Below are 18,206 nucleotides of genomic sequence, written 5' to 3' on the forward strand. Positions count from 1 at the left end.
TTCACACCCTTAGGTGGGGTCTCTCGTCTTCTTTCCAATGCAGACTCTGCTGGCTCCGGTAAATATTAACTTGATCAGCTTGTTGCCGCCTTTTTCTCCCCCTTTTCTTGACTTTTGCCTTCACCCTCCTGATTTGCGCGATCTCTAGTTTATGACGATTTTCACACACACCTGGCTCAAAAAAGGTCGTTAGTTCACAGATTTAGGTGCAGTTTTATTATGGAACACATGCATGAAACGAGCTTCATCAGCGTTTACCACGGCGGCTGTGGCAGCAGCCAGTGTTTTAAAAACCGGTTTGGACCGGCCGGTCGGACCGGTCCGGCCGCGAACCGATGCTCATGCCGGTTCGGTTCACCATATTGGGCCGTCGAGAGGTTGAGCCGTTTTAAACCGGATGAACCGGCCGGTTTGACCAGAAACTGGGAACCGATTGAACCGGTTTTTTGACATTTCAGCTTTTTTTCAAAAATTGTGTCAAATGGGATTCAACCATAGACCTCATGTATATAAGTCCAACTCCATTACCACTCCACCACTTCAATTGTTGTGGTATAACAATAACTTTCATTATTCTTATGATCAATTAATAAATTTTCATTCATTCTATGATTAACTATTATTTTTCTAAATTGATTAATTTATTATAATTAATTATAAATAAAATATGTTAATTAAATTTAAGTTTTAATTATACTTATCTTCAATTAAGTTTAATAATATTTTATTTTTCACTAAATTATATAAAAATATACATGAATTTGATCAAAACTACATTTTATTATATAATAAATTTGATATATTTATAAAATATATATTTAATTATATATGCTACAGTAAAATGGTCCGACCAGTGGTTGGACCGATCCGACCAGTTGAACCTTGAACCAGTAGCTTCACCGGTTCGCTTGTCGGTCCGGTTTTTAAAATATTGGCAGCAGCGGTATTGATTGTGTACCTAGCGCACAACAGCAAGTCGACGGTCAATTGGCTAGCCATCTGCCAGCGTGTTAGCGGCGCGGTGGTGGTGTTGTTCATCGCCGTTGTAATCCTCATCTTCTTTATCGTGCTTTCCGCTGCGGCACAATACAACCACTGATTTTCAAGAGCTTGTTTCTCAAATTTGTTTTTCCACTTTAATTTCTTTTTATAATTTTGATATTTTTTATTGTAAAAAATCATGTAATTATTCGGTGATGTATTGAATATTGTTAAATGTAAAAAGCTTTTCTCTGTCACCTCTTTTCCAAAATTATAATATAGAGTGAACTACACCGAATATTCCCTAAATCGAGTTGCTGAGATGTACCATAAACCCCTAAATCGAGTTGCCAATCGAGTAGTCAAAATCGAGAAATCCATATGTTACATGATAGAAAAATCAACAGAAGAACACTAACTCAGAGATGGCCATGTGACGAGACGACGAAAAAAAATAAAAAAATAATTAAAAAAATAAAAAAAATAATAATAATAATAATAATAATAATAATATTATTATTATTATTATTATTATTATTATTATTATTATTATTATTTGTTGTTGTGTCAGGTTGCATGCAATGTGCCGTCATCATTTATAGGTTATTTGACAAAAATGCCCTTTCAAGGCCTGAGTATGTTATCATCCGAAAAAATCTCATTTGTGATTATATATTTTGTTAGGCTCCTCTGACGCTATTTTTTTTTGTTAGGGGTCACTGATGCAAGAAGTGCAAAAGTTATGATTATTTGGTGCTAATTCACTCTTAATACAAATATATATAAATTATAAAGATGTTAGTACTAACTTTTATATAAACATAATATTAATAAATTATAAATATAAGAAATGAATACGCGCTACGAAATAAAATTTTAATATTGATTGATTAATTCTTCAAATCTTCTTAAGAAATACTGATAAAAATAAGTACTCCATAAAAATTTTCTCCCATACTATTGATAAACCTTTTTTTACTACTATTATCTTCATCATTATATAAATCAAAAAATGAATATTAAGTAAAATCAATAATTTATTAGTGTTAAATTCCTAATCAAAATCCTATTCCATTTTGACGGAAATCCCAATCAATGGAGAAAGAGGGTAAAAGGTGAAGAAGAGGGGTTTTCTCTGGTGGAACAATGTATCTCCCTCTCACTAAACCACCACTTGCATATGTTACTGTTACCAATTGAATTGGTGTAGGTAACATTAATTTCGAGCGGACCGTCTTTTATTTTGAAACGGGCCTGGTATAAAACAACTAATGCAAACAAACAAGGTGCCAGTTGGTCCACGTAAGCATTTTCCATCCTTTTCCTACTCTTCTCGTCTAATCAAACGCACCCTTAGTGTGGATTCGTAATCGTACCCAGTGTAAGCGGTCTGACCGGCCCATCTAGCTTTAACTATTTTTTCTATTTTTATAAAATATAGTACTTCCTTCGTCCTAAGATATTAGACTCATTTCTTTTGGCATAATAATTTAGGAGGTATTGTTTAGTGATGTAAGTGAGTTGAAAATAAAGTAGATTTTTACCATAAATAGAAATGGCTCAAGTATGTTGGGACACTCTCAAAATGGTATATGAGTCTAATATCTTGAAACGGAGGGAGTAAGTATTACTCTATTTAACTAGAAAAATATGGGTCTGATGGAACATAATATGAGTTCTTCTGATAAGAACACTAATTTTTTTCTATGAGAATAATAAGTCTTATTTACCTGTGGGCTGTGTCAAATGGTCAAGGTCAGCCCCAGCCAACGGCCCACTCAGTTTGAGACTTGGTGAGGCCTACACCCATTATTGAAGTAGACCGATTTGGGTTTTTAGTGAATAGCTTAAATTGAAAATTTCGTGAGTCATGTAATCATAAATTCCTAATATAAATAGAGCATTAGGCATTCTACAAAAGGAGAGTTCTTAAAAAATAGCTAATCTTAAAACCTCATACTGCCACGTGATAATGCAAAATAAAACTGTAATGCAAAATGCATTAATGAATACTGTAGATGGAGCGGTCCTTATTTTACAAAAGCCCTATTACAACCCGCTTAAAGTGAGTTAAGCTTATACCATCGGACTGAGAAAGTAGAGAATATTGCCGCAAACATATGAGCGCCGAATAACTCGAAGGTGTCGACCCAACATCAACCAGGTCAATTTCCGGGTCAGAACCGAAGGAGTGAAAAGTCACCAATCATAAATGGCATGACACTGAGATGTGTGTGTTGTGTGGAATGTGTTTTTGTGTGTGTGTGTATGCGCGTGGAGTGTAGGATTTTAAGTACTTATTTTGATTGTAAATAAAATTTGAAGTACTTATTTTGGTAGTAATATTCAAATTTTAAAATTCGTAGGATTTAGACTTGTAATTCAATTTTAGTTAAAAAAATTTTACGCTACCATTTAGTATATTTGGAGTTGAATTCTCTAATTTTAATTTCTAAGGTCATCCGCATTTATGTCTTTTATTCGTCTCTTAACCGTCTCATCTCTTCAATATTTATGGGTCCTACTGTACTTTTCAGCTCATCTCTTAACTAAGAGACAGCACTTGCATCCCTCCATCTCTTAACCATCCCATTCCTTAACTATCCATTCAATTTTATTTTTTATTTTTAATTCCAATAAATTCAATTAATAAAAACACACTTCATTAAATAAAATAAAAATTACAATTTAAAGGCCTAAAAAATAAAAAAATACATAATTAAAATCCTAAAAAAATTAAAAATACATAATTAAAATACTCTAAATTAAATTATAAAAACTACTCCGCCGGCGAATCATCCCCCGAAGTCGACGGTGCACCCAAGTTAAATCGATCCCGAATACCAAGTTGAGCTTTCATATGCGCAATTCCGTCCATATGGGCTTCAAATTGAGGAGGACTCATTTTTGAAGTGTCAACCATCGTGGCGACCAGGTACATGGACATTATGGTGTTTGAGCCCGAGCCCGCCTGGCTTGATTCGCCGCGGCCCCTCCCCCTCTCTCTCTCTCTCGCTCTAGCCGCCTTCGCCACCTTAGTCCCTTGCGGCCGACGTCGTGAACCGGAAGAAGACCCCCCTGCATCATCGGTTGGCGTGCCCTCACGTGAGGTGTTGCTTTCACCGCCATCACTAGACGAGTAGTGGCCACGCGTCGTGTGCTTCGTGCGTTTCGGGCCCGCGCCCGACTGGACACCACCAGCCCACCTTTCAAGGTGGTGGACTTGCGACCAAACTTCGACATACTTGAAATCTTTACCGACGTCGTATTTGAAGACCCGCAACGCCGCTCTCAGAATGTCGGCTCCACTAGCTCCGCTTTGGTAATTCGCCTCTTCACCCTGTGTATCGCGCAAAATTTTTTGACATCTTTGTCGCATCGATCCCAATGACTGCGGAGCATCTTCACGTTGCGGGCAAAGGTCTTCTTCGACCTTCGTGCGTTGTAAACTTCGGTGACTTTTTTCCAAAAACACAAGTGGGTTTGTTGATTCCGACGACAGGATCGTACGAGACGTTGATCCAAGCGTCGTACAGAGCCAACATCTCCTTTTGGTTGTATGGATGACGGCCGCCGTCCCCCACAACCTCGTGGTCGCCCTCTTCCTCCTCGGCATTGACGCCGATCCTGGCGGAGCCTCCACCTATCGGCCGGTATTCCAAAGTGCGTTCAGCCGGAAAAATTCTCCGAAATTTGCGTTAATCCCGGCGATTGCTCGTACCTCTGGGGGGGAGGGGAGGGACGATAGTGTGCATCCACATCAAAATGTGGTGTTTGGTACGTCGGCAGAGTCGTCAAGGCTTGGGTGCCCGGCGACGAACCGGGAGTGCCCAAAAAGTTGTACATGCTCGCCCAATCGTCAAACGAGTTCAAGTCGAACTCGCCGGAGCCCCGCGAGCCGCCGCCGCCGCCGGAGTTTCCATCGCCGGACAATTTTTCGACAATTGGAGATAAAAGAATAGATGAGTGTAGTGTTTGTGTGTAAAATGGAGAATGGAAGAGGAATGGAAAAAGAATAGAGTATTTATAGAATAATAAAAAAAATTAAAAAAAATTAAAAAAATTTGACCGTTTGCAACGGTCATTTGACCGTTTAAAATGATTTTTTTTTTGAATTTTTGAATTTAAAAAAAAATTATGAAGTCATAATTCGACGCCCACTCGCAGGCCGGTGAGTGGGCGTCACGCCGTGCGCCAGCGTGCGCCACGTGGCACGCGCGCATGGCGAGCAAGTTCGAGGCCGTCCTCTTCCGCGCGCAACGAGCTGGCTCGTCTCTTCGAGACGAGATGCATTCCGCATCACCGTCTCGATGCCAGCTCGTCTCTTCGAGACGAGATAGGGACCGCAACGAGATGCGCTGCGGATGCCCTAAGTCTCATTTTCATTGAACGTAACACTCACGGTCTAAAAACTCAAAATAATTTATAATCTTTATTTTACTAGTTCAATATTTAAGAATGTTTACATCAAATTTTAATTATAATCTTAATTTTCCTTTTGTAGGCGTCCGTATCATTTCACTTCTGTTAGTATAGGTCTAATATTTCACTATTTTATTTCATTCACAAATTATAAACAATTATTGTAAAATAAAACTTGGGTTTCACTAACGTTTTTGAAGCACATTTTTTTACATTTCTCATAACTTTTCTTATTGGAATCAGACAAGTAACGATGACTGAGTATGTTAATCGAGATTAGTGGAAAATATAATACTCCCACTTTACTAACTCCAATAGTGGTAGAAATTTCCTTTTTTTTTTCTGTTGTTAGTCATCCATCTAACTTAGCATTTTTTTTTTCTGCAAAATGTTCACTGTGATCATGGAAAATATAATATCATGATGGATGGATTAGTTTTAACGGGAAAAAAATCGATACATGAACTAATTGTTTGAAAGTTCATTAAATGTATTTAAATCGTATAACGGTCATTTCATTATCTACCAATTAAATCGAAATTCGAAAACGCATACGAATTATCTTTTCTAGCTAGTGGTCCCGAGTTCCAAATTTGAACTATAAAACTATTAATTTTGCAGAAAGAAAAAAATTGAAATAAACGGTTGAAACTTGGTAGGCTGTCCCATTTTATGAACGTTACATGATTTTTAATTCGAATATAAAAGTCGCTAATTATAAAAAACGAAGACGAAAGCGCGTTCTCTTTACACCTATTTCTTTTTGAGCGGCGTAACAGTTGGTTGGTCACGTGCTAGATTCTGCTGCTAGCTGACTTCATGCCTTAACAAATCAATTACTATTATTAATAATAATATGAAATGAACTGCGAAAATATTATATACAGTAACTTTTCCTTTTTAAAATTTGTAAATTTTCCTTTGATCTTTAAAATGCTGTATTGGAGTACACGGCATTTTCATAAAGAATTGTTTTGAGATAGTGGACCACCAAACCATTTATTTGGTATCCTATGTTGTAAATTGTAATGCTACAAAATAAATAAAAATCAATTTCTTTCGATGAAGTTAAGGCAGGTCAATTCTTTAAGGAAGTAAAATTATAATTTACTTTTTCTAAATAGTACTATGATTTACTTTCTTACATTTTACGTTATATTCTTTTTAAAATAGCACGTTTTACCACATAAATTTAGAGAATTAAAATAGTAGTACTATAAATTAGGTGTTTCTTAGGTATAGAAATAGAAATTCAATAATATAGGGCGGTGTACTTTGTCAAAGACGTCATATTCCAAATAAAATTGTAGTCCTACTACTCCGTAATAATGCAGTCGGTTTGGAAAGTAATGAGTTACCTAAAATTAACAAAACAAAATTTATTAACTAACTAGTGAAAATAATAAGAAGCACGATGTACTCCCCTCTTTCCATAATAATATAGTTATTTTGTCATTTTGATACGTTTTATAATAATAGAGTCATTTATCTTTATAGTAAAAGTCAATACATTTTTCCACACATACTTTACTATCTCTTCACCTCTCTACATTTTCCATATTTCACTTTATTCTCCCTTTACTTAACTCGTCTAACACAATTTTTCTTAATCTCCGTGCCGAAAAGAAATGTCTCTATTACTATGGAACGGATGGAGTACTACATTAGCATATTATCTCCAAATCTCCAATAGATTATCAAGTTTTGTCCTTTTTTCAGTTCTATAATCAAGCATTTTTAATGTGAATATATATTGAAGTGTAATATGTGTTGTGTATGTGTGTATATTGTTTGTAACTTATGTGTAGTGTGTGCGTGTTGTGTATGTGTAGTGTGCGGTGATTGTGTATAGTGTGCGGTGAATGTGTACGTGTGTGAGAGTGCAATATATACATATGTTGTGTATGATTTTTTTTCTTTTTATTCAAAGAGGGTCAATAATGGTTTCTCATCTAACCATTAGATGACTAAAGCCACGAACTATTAGTTAGAGGAAAAATGTCTTACCAACTAAATTGTGTTTTACCATCTATATGTTGTGTATGTATGTGGTTTTGGTTGTGTGTGTGTAGTGTGCGTGTATTGTATGTTGTGTGCATGTGCAATGTATTTCATTCCAGTCTTATATCAATACAAAGAATGTCAATTTTATTCCTTTTATATTTCTTGCGCCATAATTTTATTCCTATCTTCACTTTATTCCACCTTCATTCTCTTTTATTATAGGAAGAATGATCTTAGACACAAAAGTCTATCTAGCAGATGAGCTCAAAAAGTCCTATTTATACATAATGTGTGAATCCCAAGGAAATAAAGAACCTGGGCGAGTGGGGCTATGTTCCTAAGTTCATCCGGGCGGGTAGACATCCCTGTCGGCCATCTGTCAATCCTACCCAACCGAGTAGGATGAGTCGCCTTGTGGTACCCAGTTGTGTGCCCCACCATGCCAAAGCACGCATCCAGCGTTGGCCACTCGGTTAGGTGGTTCGACATCTCACGAGCTACCGGTCAGGAGGCACCCCTTGTTGGTTGTCCTACGCCCCCAAGTCCTTTGCTCGGACTCTGATTGACATCTTCACGCTCCATGACCTCTTACTTTCGTGTTCCTTCCTCTCAGTGGCGGATCCAGGATTGATAAACGGATGGGGCGAAATATACATTAGTAGGTTGGTTTAGGGCGAAAATGACAATTTTTTTCGATTTTCGGAGCGACGTCAGGGCAAACGGAGGGGGCGGACATGGTAATTTTACGTCCGGATAAGAAGAAATTAGTTGCACGGAGGGGCGACCGCCCCCTCCTGCCCCTCCCCCCTAGATCCGCCACTGCTTCCTCTTCTGCGAGTCAACTAACATGCGGGGCATTGGCATCATGCAGCCGACATATCATTGGTCTTATATAGGGCTGGCTTGGGACCTTCAGCGGGTGCGGTATATTAGTCTGCATTTAGGTTTGAAATATAATTATAAAAAAAAATTACCTTTAGCAAATCTCAATTAAATGAAAAGGGTGAAAAATTTGATGATAATAAACTAATTTAAGTTAGTTATCATGATTGACTATTCAATGTAACTTAATTGATTACCTATTTGGTTGATTTATTAAACACATCAAAACATAAAAAATCAGACGTGCCGAACATGTAACACAAACCATAAAAATTTAACTTGCATACCGGAAAATAGATAAATTTATCATAAATATCATTACTTTTACGAAAACATAATTTTACTGAATGTTTAGCTTAATTATAACGTACACACAGTACAAATATGTTAGGTCAAATCAAAAGGAAAGTACCATTATGATGGAACAAAATAGAAAATGAAACATCACGTTAAAATAGCACGTACTTTATGTTTCAATTTCAAAACGAATTGTTCTCATCAATGCGCTAGCAAGTTCAATTACTTTAGGTTGGATCATGTTCAAATAAAATTTGAATTTACAATATTTTAAAGAGCTCTGTAAATGTTACTAGTATGTTCATGTTCTACTTAATACTCTGTTTTATTATGCTTTTAGCTAGTAGTAGTCGGTATACTCAATGAATTTTAGTTCACCGAGTTTCAAGGATTTACATAACAATAAAAATTTGACAATCCAACACCCAATTGTAGAAAAAAAACAATAGGAGTATAAAAGAATAATAATAAAATTTATTAGGGATGGATCTGATGATCAATGTACATGTGACTCCCCTAGATAACAAATATGTCCACGAGCTATAATCCAAGAGTCATGTGTAGTATCACCCAAATAATAATCACAACAAAACAAATGATCCCCACTACAAATCAATTAAACAAACCACAAACAAATTTCACCAAAAATCCAATAAAATTACAGACACAAAATAAATAAAATAACCAAACAGCCCCTCTTCATCCAAAACAGATCTACGCCGTCCACCTGGCAGCTCTATGCCAAAGCCACCGCCACAAGCACCGCCGCGAAGGCGGCGCCGCCGAAGCTAGCCCTGCTCACGAATCCGCTGTTGCCGTCGTCGGCAGGCGGCTGATCGGCACCTGGCCCGGCAGCGGGGCCGGCGGCGCCCGGGGCGGGGGAGGTCGGTGTGGCGGCGCCCGGGGCGGGGGCGGGGGCTTCTTCTCCGGCGGCGGGGGCGGGTGTGGGGGCGGCGACAGGGGCTGGGGTGGGGGCGGGGGTGGATGGGGCCGGGGAGGGGGAGGGGGCTGGGGTGGGGGGTGGGCGGCGCCACTGGGGCGGCGGTGGGGGAGACGGTTGGGGCGCCGGTGGGGGATTGGGCCATGCATGACGTGGCAATGAGTGCCATGATGAGGAAGAGCTTGATGAGTCCTGTTGAGGAAGCCATTGCTAGAGACTAGAGAGAGTAGTTAGAGAGAAGAAGTGTGAGAATGTGAAGTTTGGGGGATGGGCAAAGGGAGCAATTAAAGTGAAGATATATATAAAGGGAAAGAGAGAGGGATTAGTGGGGAACAATGATGAGATTCCGTGAAGAGGAATTAAATAATTAAGTTGGACAGAGTATTGCATGTGTATGTGTTACACATTACAATATGTGTGTGAATAAGTGAGAAGTCGTCTTCTTTTTTTAATTTTGGGCAAACGGACCGATTTCGGCTACTTTTGGATCTATTACTACATTTTCAAAATATAACTAATCATGTTATCATATTAATAATTTTTTATTATTTCATAATCTTAGAATTTGGGAGAAGTAATATGATATGGAAGATGAAAAAGACTATGCAAACAAAACGCTCGATGATGGTATTCAATGCATCTAATTGTGTTTATAATTTTTACATATGCAAGGTATTATTATATATTATCTGTTGATATGGTTATTAGTATGGAAACAAGGTAGTGGTGAGCAACTCACTATTTCGGGTGACTTGGTTAGTATGTTTATAATTGTTGACCGGATCAAGGTAATAATTGATCGTCCTTGGAATTCCTCAACGCTTGATGTGATGTGTTCTACTTCTAAGAAATAGAACTACTCCACTAGTACATTAATATACATATTGAATTTGAATCAAACATTGACATGTTAACTTGTTACATGTATTATGTATAGTAGTTTAAGTGGCGGAAATCTCATATTTTGGGGTGGGAGTGAAATCATGTTTCTATAAACTTGATTAGTTCAAAGTTGTAACAATGACTGAATGCAAATTACAATATGAAGAAAGTAAAATAAAGAAAACAATATACTATATGTATAGACAAATTCTTCAAATTCTAGAAGGAACTCTTGGAAGAAGAAAGAAAATAATAAAAGTGAAAAAAAATCATTGAAAGAATAAGTCGTAAATATTACTATTACAATAAAGATCAAAATAATAAATTGAAGAAGTTGGAAAAAATTATTTCGAATTATTAACAGAAACTTCTATAATTTTTTTACAATCGAATGGTTTTGAGAAGACAGAACTCTTTTGTTGTGGAGTATATGAAAATAGGCATAAAGAAACAATAATAATAATACTATTATTTATGTAAGTTTTCAGAAACCGCTTAAATTTATTGCCCTTCACGAAAAAACATTCTACTATATTTTAATTATCACCCTATGGATAATGACATAGATCTTCCATTAAAAAAAATAAAGAATTGTAGTATTCAATTAACTTTTTAATAAAATAGCCAAAAGGGGCTAGAAAAAACACTGAAAAGATTGACATACTAACTCGATTAAATTAAATTGCACAATGTTCAATTTCGTGTTGTATTCCATATCTTCACTTTCACTACAAGAACCCTTCGTCACACAGACACGCACAACACGTGTAATCATAAGAATATGTAACCAAAAAAACAAAATAGCAAAGGCATCTTAAAAAGTTAATAAAAAGAAGAAAGAAAATAGAATAATTGACGAATAGTGAGCTGTAACTTTGTCAAAAGGATTGCAACTTTGCCCACTTTGAGTTGTTGCTGTGTCACAATTTCCTTGAAGCTTCAAGAAAATTTGATCGAATCTTGCTATTTTTCCTAAGTTAGTTGAACATATTCCAAAATTTCCAAAATGTGTAGGCCTACAAATTCTTAATTTTGCGGTTATTTTCTTTTGGATTTTTTTGGTGGGTAACATGTCCTTCTCATCTAATTAATGAAGGGTAATTCGAGTTTAATTAATCTTGTCCTTAGTTACATCCCCTCCCGTCATCTGGTACATAAATATTTTGTGTAAATTAATAATTCTAATTAAATACTCCTAATTATTGTAATTAATTTCAAGTTCTTGCACAGCGCGTATGAAATATTCCATGTGAGCAGGCCTTTAATTATTATAAAATGCAATATCATGTAGTAATGTCGAAAATATACAGTTGTAGTTACGATGTGACATTATTATTTGTAATTTTTTGTGTAATCTGTATCTAATAATTTTTGTATATATGGTTGTTGGGACAGCGGATGACAGTCTGGAATCCTCAAGCTTTTGGTACGCTCTCCCGTGATATTGTGGCCAACCACTACATATTACTTGTATTATTGCTTTTAATTTCAATATTCCCATTAGTCATTGCTCATTTAACGTTATATATGTGGGATTAGAGAACTAATTTTTCATCACAATGGTTAGTTAGCACACTAAGCAGTCTTAGAGGACTAATTTTTCACCACAATGGTTAGTTAGCACACTAAGCGGTAAAAGACTGGACAAATAATTTGCTCCGGAAATTTTAAAGAATCGAATTTCTGACCTTATACTTAAAAGAAGAAATTCTAAACCACCACGACAACCATGATTATTGTATGATAAAGAAAAGTTTAGTTCTTATGTATTCATCTAAATCAGACTCTATACTAATTGCAATTACTATTTCAATTTTAGTAAAGGAAACATCAAACACTATGCAATGGTAAATGCTACACTTTGACATTTTACAATTTCAATTTCTTCTATGAACAAATACTAAAGTTTTTTTTTAAAAAAAAATAGGCATCTTCAATGCAACTGCCTCAGGTGGGCGTCCCGTGCGTGACTGCATTTTGCAACGTGTAAAAAATTGTGTCCGCCTGCCGCTCAACCTCCGCTATAGCTAATCGCTCGGGTGCCTAGCTACTACATTGCAATAGTCGAAGTTGTTGCAACGAGATTTTTTTTATTTTTTTATTTTATAATGTAAAATAACACTTTTTATAAAAAATACATTCTTTGTAGCATTCTAGTTGATAAATTTCTTAAAATTAAAACATCATTATCTTCATTTTGTTATCACTTCTACTTTATTCTCACCATTCAATTGACTTGTATCAAATCTCTTGCTAAAAAAATGTTTCACTTAGGGACAGATAGAGTAACTTTTGTTTTTGAAAACTCATTTACTAAATATACTAAATTGTAAATTTGGTATGAAGTGAATACATGGTGCATATTTGCATTAATTTATAAATAAATTGTATCAGATTTATCTGAACTAAGGTTTTTAATGTATTTAATTTAATTTGAGTTACTATTATATTTTTTTTTACTATCTTTTTTCATTTTACCCTTTTTAGCTTCAAAGGAAAATTTTAACCATATATATCTTTTGTTTTTATCACTCTCTCTCACTTCTGTTATTTCTCTCTCTTATCGTTTCACTTCTTTCTCTTAAATAATAACCTTATTTTATGCTAAAAGTCAACTTATGTTTATAGATGTGATCAATATTGTTATGTTTAATTTGATGCTTAAATCATTGGGATGTACATAAACTCAATCATTTAATTAATTTTTGTTTTTTTATAATTTTAAATACATTGTATAAATTTTAGTTTATAGAAAAAAATGTACTCCCTCCGTCCCCGATTAAGAGTCACAATTTGACCGGACAAGGGTTTTAAGAAATGTAAAGAAAAGTTGGTTGAAAAAGTTAGTGGAATGTGGGATCCATTTTTTTACATTGGTTTTATAATAAAATGTGAGTGAATTGAGTTAGTAGAATGTGAGACCTACTTACTATTTATGGTAAAAATGAAGTGTGACTTTTAATTGGGGACGGACCGAAATGGAAGTGTGAATCTTAATCGGGGACAGAGGGAGTATGGGAGTATATGAAACCATAAATCACAAAATAGTCAGATTCGTATCATACTGTTCAAATCAAAATGTAAATCACAAAAATTTGTAAGTTTGCAATTATTTCAACTGAAAATGTGACTAAAATATAAAACCTTAGATGGCCTTACACTAATTTATGTCGATCAAATTATCGCTTCGAACCTCTGTAACATACGTAAGACTTGGAAAAAATACTGAAAAAATGATATATCGCTCGTATCGTATTTAAAAATATCGAAAAATTATCAAATTTTCGTTATATCGCAATTTTCGATACGATACGATACCATATCATAAGTTTTCGATACGATAACAATATGAATTTCTTTATATCGCGATATATCGATATTTTCGATATATCGCTTTATATCAAATATACGATATATATCGTATATATCAAAACATATTTAAATTCAATACATATTGAAGTTTAAAAAATTATAAATATATATTGCGATGGAATTGGTGTTTTTTTTTTGTACTTGATTGTGTTGTATTTTGAATATGGAGATAAGAACACTATTTATTTTATTGTGTTTAAGTTTTATTAGTTTTTGTTTTTTTAGTTTTGAAATTATAATTTTCGATATACAGGTATTCGATACGATAACGATATTTCGACATATTGTATCGATCCTTGATATATCGTTCTTAACGATATATCGAATTTTGGTACGATATATCGAAATATCGCTACGATAATGATATTGATATTATCCATATCAAAAGTTCGATATATCGAAACTTTCGATACGATAACGATATGAAATTCTTTCATATCAATATTTTCGATACAATACACGATACAACGTTTTCGATACGATATATCGTATCGACCCACCCCTAAACATATGTAATGCGAGAGGCTCCATTAATTTTAGAGTGAGCTACGCAAATAATTCCTGAATTATGTGTTTCACACGCAAACGGTTCCTATTTAAAAATATAATGGGTAGTCCTTGAAGCAAGATGTAATCACATTCATGGTACTTTATAACTATTCATCACAATTTTGCAACAAAAATACCCCCAAGGCATAAGGACATTTTTGAATATTCATATCTAAGTACTGAATATGATATTTTTTCTATCTCTCTAGTACTACCTCCGTCCCCCAAATATTGACACACTTTGACCCGGACGGGTTTTAAGAAATGTAATGGAAAGTGAGTTGAAAAAGTTGGTGGGATGTGGGTCCTACTTTTAAAGTATTAGTTTTATAATAAAATGTGAGTATGAATGAGTTAGTGGAATATGAGATCCACTGCCAAAAATGGTAAAAAGTGAAGTGTGTCAAATTTTCAGAGACGAATCGAAATGGTAAACTATGTCAAACTTTCAGGGACAGAGGTAGTACTCTCTCCGTCCCTGAAAATTTGTCACTTATTTCCATTTCCGTCCGTCCCAAAAAATTTGTCACCTTTCACTTTTACCATTTTTGGCATTGGACGTCATATTCCACTAACTCATTCTCATTCACATTTTATTATAAAACTAATATATAAAAGTAGGACCCACATACCAATTACTTTTTCAACCCACTTTCTACTATATTTCTTAAAACCCGTGACAGGTCAAATGGTGACAAATTATTGAGGACAGAGGGAGTATTAGATATGATATTTTCTTATTGTTTAAATACCTAAAATGATATATTTCAAATCAGTTTTTCAATCACTTTATGGCTAATTAGCTTTCTCTCTCCATTTCTCTTAAACTATTATAAAGTAAAAAATTAAATTAAAAAATACTAGTATGAAATTCTTAAATATATTAATTATACAAATTAAAATTATAAATTTAATTATTTAAATAATTTGAATTAAATTTAAATTTGATTGTGATTTGATTATTTTTTAATATCAACAATTAAAAAAATATTAAAAATTATAAATTTAATTATTAAAGAATAGTTGAATCACAATCAAAAATAATTTTGCTACAGTATATTTTTAAATTATATATATAATTTTAATTTTTATAATTAATTTATTAAAGAATTTCATAATACTTTTTATTTTAATTTTTTACTTTCTAAAAGTTTTAGAGAAAGAGAGAAAAAGAACATCTGATATAAAGTAATTGAAAAAATGAAATGAAAAATATCATTTCGTGTATTCAAACTATAAGAAAATATAATATACAATATTCAAAAGAGAGATAGAGATATATCATATCCAGTTTCCGATAATCAAATTCCCGGATATCAAAGTCCAAAAATGCTCTTCATGTTCCAAGGATATTTTCGATGCAAAATTGTGATGAATAATGAAAAAGTACCATAAATAGTATTACACCTTAGTAAACAGTACTCATGATATTTTTAAAATTTAGGTATCATAACACGCAAAACGCATAATTAAAAGTACAAGCACCATCTTCATAACTCACTCTTAGTTTAAATAAGAATGGATAATGAAAAAAGTTACCTTCAAATACCCGTGACTCGTGAGAATACAGAAGGTAGGTGCCCAATCCATCTAATCAAAATGATTACACAATAACTGTTACATAAAACGACCGACAGAAAATGTTAGTTTGACAAAATTAATTGATGCAACAATTACACGTGTATAAATTATTGCTTAGAGACATGATGTTGGCATAAGATATTAGAACATAACTTAGAGCAGTTAAAATGACAATTTGACAAACAAGGAATCAACAATATATTAACAAGCAATTTGTGATATATAGGTAAGTAACTCTACGTATAGTCCTGACAAACTCATATTTTCAGAGCATTATGGTGACACCATAGTAAAAATAACAATCTAGACAAACAATCTGCAATACATAGGCAAGCTACTCGACATATGGTTCCAAGCAATCTGCGATACGAAATCAGAGAAAATCAAGCAATATAGGATACATAGGCAAGCAAGCCTGCCACGTAGCAGATCTAAGGGTCCTCATTTTAGTACAATCCTATTTTGATATCTATATGTACAAGGACGGATCTAGAAAATGATCATAGAAGGGGCAAAAATATATGTGAGGATATTTGAAGTGCTTGAGGGCATTTAAAGAAGAAACTAATATTAATTTTTTTCTACAATAGAATTTATGCATAGATATGAAATTTTGAGGGAGGGCATTTGCCCCTCCTCCTTGCACATTAGATCCGTCCCTGTATATGTATCATGGCGGTTAATATTTTGTACAATAATGAAAACTATCATCCTTTAAAACTACTCCCTCCGTCCCACAAAGTTTGTCCCACTTTGACCGAGCACGGATTTTAAGAAATGTAATGAAAAGTGAGTTGAAAAAGTTAGTGGAATGTGGATCCTACTTTTATATATTAGTTTTATAATAAAATGTGAGTAGGAATGAGTTAGTGGATGAAAACTCATCTCTCCTCACTGCTCAGTTCACAAGTAAATTCAAAATACGCAAGCACACAACCTGATCAAGTTAGACTGGGACCTGTTCAAGCTGGGTGACTACTACGATTGTTATGTGTGAACAAAGACAAAGAGAGTGTTCAAAACCTAAACACCACTACACTATTAAGCTAGAATAGAGAAGTAAGGGTCGAATCCCTCAGAGATGGATTCGGTTCCAATTGAGAACGAGAGATTTGGAAGAGTCGGCTGCGGCCACGCTTTAATTTTGGGGTTTTAGACTAACTAGAGTGAACTGATCAACTAAATGGGAACACCTTCTAAACTGCGGACTCGACTGGATCAGCTAAACTAAAAACGACAAGAATAAAAAGGACGCAGGACCACTGATACATCCGCGCGCGCACTCAGAAAAGTTGACAATAAAGGAAAAAAGTGACGACGATGGTGGTTTTTAACTAACTACCTTCTACTTCTAATCGAAGCACCCGAATGTAAAGCGTAAGCATAAATCAAAACGGAGCATCAACATAAAACATGAGAACATAGCAAAATAAAACAGATCCATGAAAATTACACTTAACTGAAAGCAGATCTAAGCTAAAGAAAGTAAATCATGCAAGCTGAAGAACGGAAATGTAAATCTACCTACGGGAAAGCAGTAAAAGAGAAGATTCAAAGCGAATAGAAGCAATCAACACTGAAAACACTAGATCTAACCAAGTGATACGCTCGGATTTTGCACGGTTTTAAAGTCATTATTTGGCCCGTTTTTAATGTCAAAGTTGCATTACATCAGTTAGCTTCCCTTAAAACGGCACTGTTAATTGAGAGTGAGGACTTTTCAAGGGTCTTAGGAGCTTTTTGGAGTTACGTGTTAGGATTGACAACCCTAATGTTGTAATCAACGTTTGTATCGCATAAGCATAAGCTAGGTGACTCGTCCTTTCAAAGTATAAACTGTGTTAGGGTATTGTAGTTGGAATTTGTATAAGCATAATTGTGAACGCACATCCCTAGAATTCTCTTATCTCTCATATTTTATCTTTGTGATTTAATTGCATTTAGTTGTTTGATTGCTTTTAATTGTTTTACTTTCAAAAACCAAAAACTTCTTTTGTTTCTCTAGATAGTATTTGACGCTTAGTACATAATAGCCAGTTGCAATTATATTCCCCGTGTTCGATATCCCGGTACTGACCTTTAGCTATACTAAATCTACCCTGTATACTTGCAGGTATTTTTAGTGCTAATAAATAGTGCATCACCAAGCTTGCATCAAAAACTCCATTTCATTCAAGATCTTCGGTAAAACAAAGGGAACAGAATTCTTGCGCAATTTAAGAGCGATATGAAATAAACTAAGTAGCGACTAAGAGAAAAACATGTTTAAATTTTAGAACTACGAAAGCGATGAAAA

The 18,206-nt window shown here is 34.6% G+C and overlaps 1 protein-coding gene across 1 annotated transcript; it reads right to left on the bottom strand.

Moving 5' to 3' along the window:
- Positions 1-9,040: 9,040 nt before the first annotated feature.
- On the bottom strand, positions 9,041-9,839 carry LOC125194828 (classical arabinogalactan protein 10-like). The gene is given in 2 exon segments (XM_048093071.1): positions 9,041-9,608; positions 9,610-9,839. Coding segments are annotated over 2 exon segments (411 nt in total). The 5' UTR covers positions 9,735-9,839; the 3' UTR covers positions 9,041-9,322.
- Between the last annotated feature and the right edge of the window lie 8,367 nt (positions 9,840-18,206).

This window comes from Salvia hispanica, chromosome 1, assembly GCF_023119035.1.
Source record: "Salvia hispanica cultivar TCC Black 2014 chromosome 1, UniMelb_Shisp_WGS_1.0, whole genome shotgun sequence".
Classification (NCBI taxonomy): Eukaryota; Viridiplantae; Streptophyta; class Magnoliopsida; order Lamiales; family Lamiaceae; genus Salvia; species Salvia hispanica.